Below are 3,811 nucleotides of genomic sequence, written 5' to 3'. Positions count from 1 at the left end.
CCCTAAATACTACGACAAACGCATATGCGGTGAAAAACATCACTACCGACATCCTATGTCCTCGTTACTTGTGCGGGTATCCTCTGTTGCGTCTACACAAAAATCATCGTTCCGTCGTCGGCTCCTCTACGTTATCTTGCCGTTCACAAACCCACAGAAGGGCAATGCCCCACTCTTTGCTGACAAAGAAAAACAGCAGTAAGAAAGACCAAAAGACTTTTACTGGCTGACACAAACCAGCAGCGTTGACGCTCTTCTTCGTCTGCAGAAGCCCGGAGGTAGTTGTTGGCCCATAATGGCTTTCAGTTTCGGGAGGCAACATCATCTCATGTTCCTTGCTTGCGTAGAAAATACTCAAGGCACATTAATTTTTGCTGGATTTGCGTTTTTGCATTAGCGAAGAACCCTTCTCAGATGCCATAGTGGTCTAGCATTCGCCCCCTGAGTGCAGGTGGAAGCTGTTCGGAGAACTGCTGCCATTTCTTGCTCCCAAACATCTTCTTGTAGCGGTGGAGCAGGTCATTGACGGTTTGCTTCAAGTCTTCCTTGGGAATGGCCCAGGAAAGGATGGCCTCAAGGAAGAAAAAGAAGTCAAGGATGACTCCATCCGGGTTCACACGAGCCATACTGCAGATGCCACTGAACGCAAAGTCCTTCGCTTCACAATTCTGGACTTTTCCCAGTGCTGAGCAGCACGGACCTATAAATTGAAGTAACTTCGGCGCCATTTCTTCTGGGCAAGCGCGACCAAGACATCCGAGTGCAATAGCAGTGTTCGCAAGCAAGGTTTTCGACGTGTTCGAGAGCTTCATGTTAGTCACCAGTTTAGTGACCACATCAGACATGTGCGGTTTCACAGCGCTTCTCAACTTCATGGTTATCTCGCTGATTGCCCACGTCGCATTATTGCACACTGGTTTCAACTCTGGGTTCAAGTTCTCACCAAGTATAGGCAGGAAGCTGCAGGTAACGGACACCAGACAGTCGAAGCAACCTCTGGTGAGGTTTCCCAGAAGAGCAAACGTCACCTGACGCACTTCAGGCACCGGGTCCTTGCCGCACTGGAACATGAGCTCAACGATGTTGGTATCCGCGACTAAAGGCCTAATTTCCCTTTCCAAACCTTCCGCCAGTCCACTGAGCGTTGCCAGCGCCGCAACTACAAAGGGTTTTTTCGGTGTATACGACTTCCTCAGGCGGAGTGCTTCGACGAAGAAGCCTTGCATCCCCAGTTGCACGAGGTGGACACACCTTTTTGCGACGGGCATGTGGTAAGGCAAGAATTCAGATTTCACTGCAGTAGCCACGCTACTCAGACACCGTAGCAGACAAAATAAATTCACCTCACCGTCTGCCATCTCATCCCACTCGTCGGTCAGTGGTTTCATGAAAAATAAAATGAACTCACGCCTCTTCAGTTCTGGTCCCACACAGTCCGCCAGCGTTCTTATTGCATTGTACAGCATATAAAAACGTGGACGCCTGTACTTGCTGAAGCTACAGTAGATCGTGTCCAAAATGGCGTTGAGGTATGGCACGACCTTTGTTTTGGCTTCCTCTGTCAGCGTGATAAGGGCATTGCAGGCAACTTCTTGGACCATTTCACTGTCGTCCATTACCCGCTCCAGTAGTTGGTTCAAAAGTGGCTCGAAGTAGCGGTGGTGCGGCTGGCTCAACACCCAGTGGGAGTAGCGGCTCAGGGTCCAGCAGGCGGCCGACCGCACAGGGGCTTCGTTATCTCTAAGACAGAGAAGCAAGTACGTGATCAGATCCTCTAGATACTGGGACATGCCTTCCATGCAGCCCTCAGCGATGACCCCAAGGATAAAAATGGCCGATTCCTTAGTCACCCAATCTTTGTGAAGCATCTCCTTAAGGAAAGGCAGCAGCAGGTGAAACACTTCCTCGTTGAACACCATGGCTATCCCGTCCAGCGCGTCCGCTGAGCAATTCCTCATATTCCATTTGTAGAAGATGTTGTCATCGGCATGTATTTTGTCTCTCACTGAAGATCCGCCAATGTTGCCCTCTGTTGCTTTTTTGGTCTGGCCAGGCGTAGGCTGTATACGTCGTACGTCTTCCTTGCATCGTCTTAAGTCAGCGTCTGAGTACTTCATACCTTGGAGCAGAATGGTGACTAGGCGTGACAAGCACGGAGCCAGTGCTTCCTTGCAGACTGGCTTCTTCGTCAGACAGGCCAATGTCGTGCACGCCTCTAGCGCAACGCTTTCGTCCGTATCTTGCATCTTGACCATCGCGTACTCTATGATGCTGCGCATATGAGGGATGAGACAGTCTATTTGATATTCTAGCAGTACTATCAGAGCACGCCACATGGTTTTCTGCACTTTGGAGTCTTCTTCATACAACAACTGCAGCAAGCTCGTAACAGCAGAGTCAGCGTGGACTATCACGGCATGTGCCCGATTAAGGAATAGCAGGCTTATGAAAGTTATGGCGCAGAACCGGATCCGAGGGTTGCTGTGCCGAAAAAACTTCAGAAACTTGGGTGCAAGAGCAGTGAGCTGATCTTTCAGTAGACCTGTATCCAGTGCCGCAGCGTAGTCCCGACAGATCTTGTGCAGCGCCCCGAAAGAACCCTCGCAGACTCTGTCGTCCTTCGAGTCTAACAGTTCGCCGAGCCGCGGAAGCAATTCAGGCCAGCGTGTGAGCTCGAGCGTTGCGTCTGTCGTGATGAAGAAGCCCAGAGCAGCAACAATCACCACCAAGGGATCGCCCACACTTTCGAAGCTGCTAGTCCTGGTGGAGTCGGTCACATTCAGGGGAACGTTGCCAGAGTTTGCAGTGCCATCTTTATCCAACAATAGGCCGGTTGGTTTCGTCAAGTGCTCATTCTCAAACTTCAACTCTGCGATGATGAATACCAGGTAGCTGATGAAGTCGGGAAGTTCACTCAGCTGCTTGATTGCCCGCCGAGCCGTTAGCCTCGCCTCTTCCTCAGCAGACAGCGACTCCTTTAGCAGCTGCAAGATTTGCTGAAGCCGTTCCTCTTGGGGCTCCCACGGTGAAGATACCTGGCCGCTCTTCTTCACGAACGGGAAACCCACGTAACGGCCGCTCATTACGTCGCTGTTGTTTTCGAGGACCGAATGGAACGCAGAAAGCGCGAGCCGGGCATCTTCTTTCTCTTCTCTTAATGGCACTTCCCCATGCAGCACGATGATTGGCCCAACATAGTACGATGCCCGTTTGCCACTACATATATCCATCTAGATGAAACATTTCGTGAGTTAGTGGCACCTCCCCACTTAGGGGGATTGGTTAGGAACCGAGCAGCTCAATATAAAATATTGAATAAAAATGTAATACAACTGATCTTGAGAATAGATCTATACTTTAAAATCAAAATAGATTAAATTTATAAAACTAAGAAATATATGAAAAATATAATAATATAGAACCAATCGCACTAAATTTTACAGAAAGAAAAAGGAAACAGTAAGGTTAAAATTAAGGGATTTATTCGCATTAACCTTACAACAAATATTTAGATTACAGCAAGAACCTTCCGCGGTCGCTGTGCCCAAGATTGAGGCAACCGAGAACAGTCAATTAGAAGCAGTGAGTGAGTGAGTGAGTGAGTGAAATAACGTTATTGAGGTCCAGAGAAGACGCAGGGGACACCCCGCGCCACCCGGCTAGTCCCACGTAGGGACCGGCAAGCCGAGCTTGACGGCCCGATCGCGGGCACTCTGGACGGCCAGGGTTTGGTCGTTGAGTTCGGAGCTGCCCAAAAGCGCAGCCCACCTATCCTCGCTGAAGGCGGAGCCGATGGCTTCACACTCCCACA

The 3,811-nt window shown here is 50.0% G+C and overlaps 1 protein-coding gene across 1 annotated transcript; it reads right to left on the bottom strand.

The window, feature by feature from the left end:
* Positions 1-410: 410 nt before the first annotated feature.
* Positions 411-3,230, bottom strand: LOC119438326 (transportin-2). The gene has a single exon (XM_037704778.1). It carries the CDS (start codon positions 3,228-3,230, stop codon positions 411-413), a length of 2,820 nt encoding a protein of 939 aa, XP_037560706.1.
* Between the last annotated feature and the right edge of the window lie 581 nt (positions 3,231-3,811).

This window comes from Dermacentor silvarum, chromosome 1, assembly GCF_013339745.2.
Source record: "Dermacentor silvarum isolate Dsil-2018 chromosome 1, BIME_Dsil_1.4, whole genome shotgun sequence".
Lineage (NCBI taxonomy): Eukaryota > Metazoa > Arthropoda > Arachnida > Ixodida > Ixodidae > Dermacentor > Dermacentor silvarum.
Note: the sequence above shows the minus strand (reverse complement) of the source record. Positions and strands in the feature narration are given on the sequence as shown.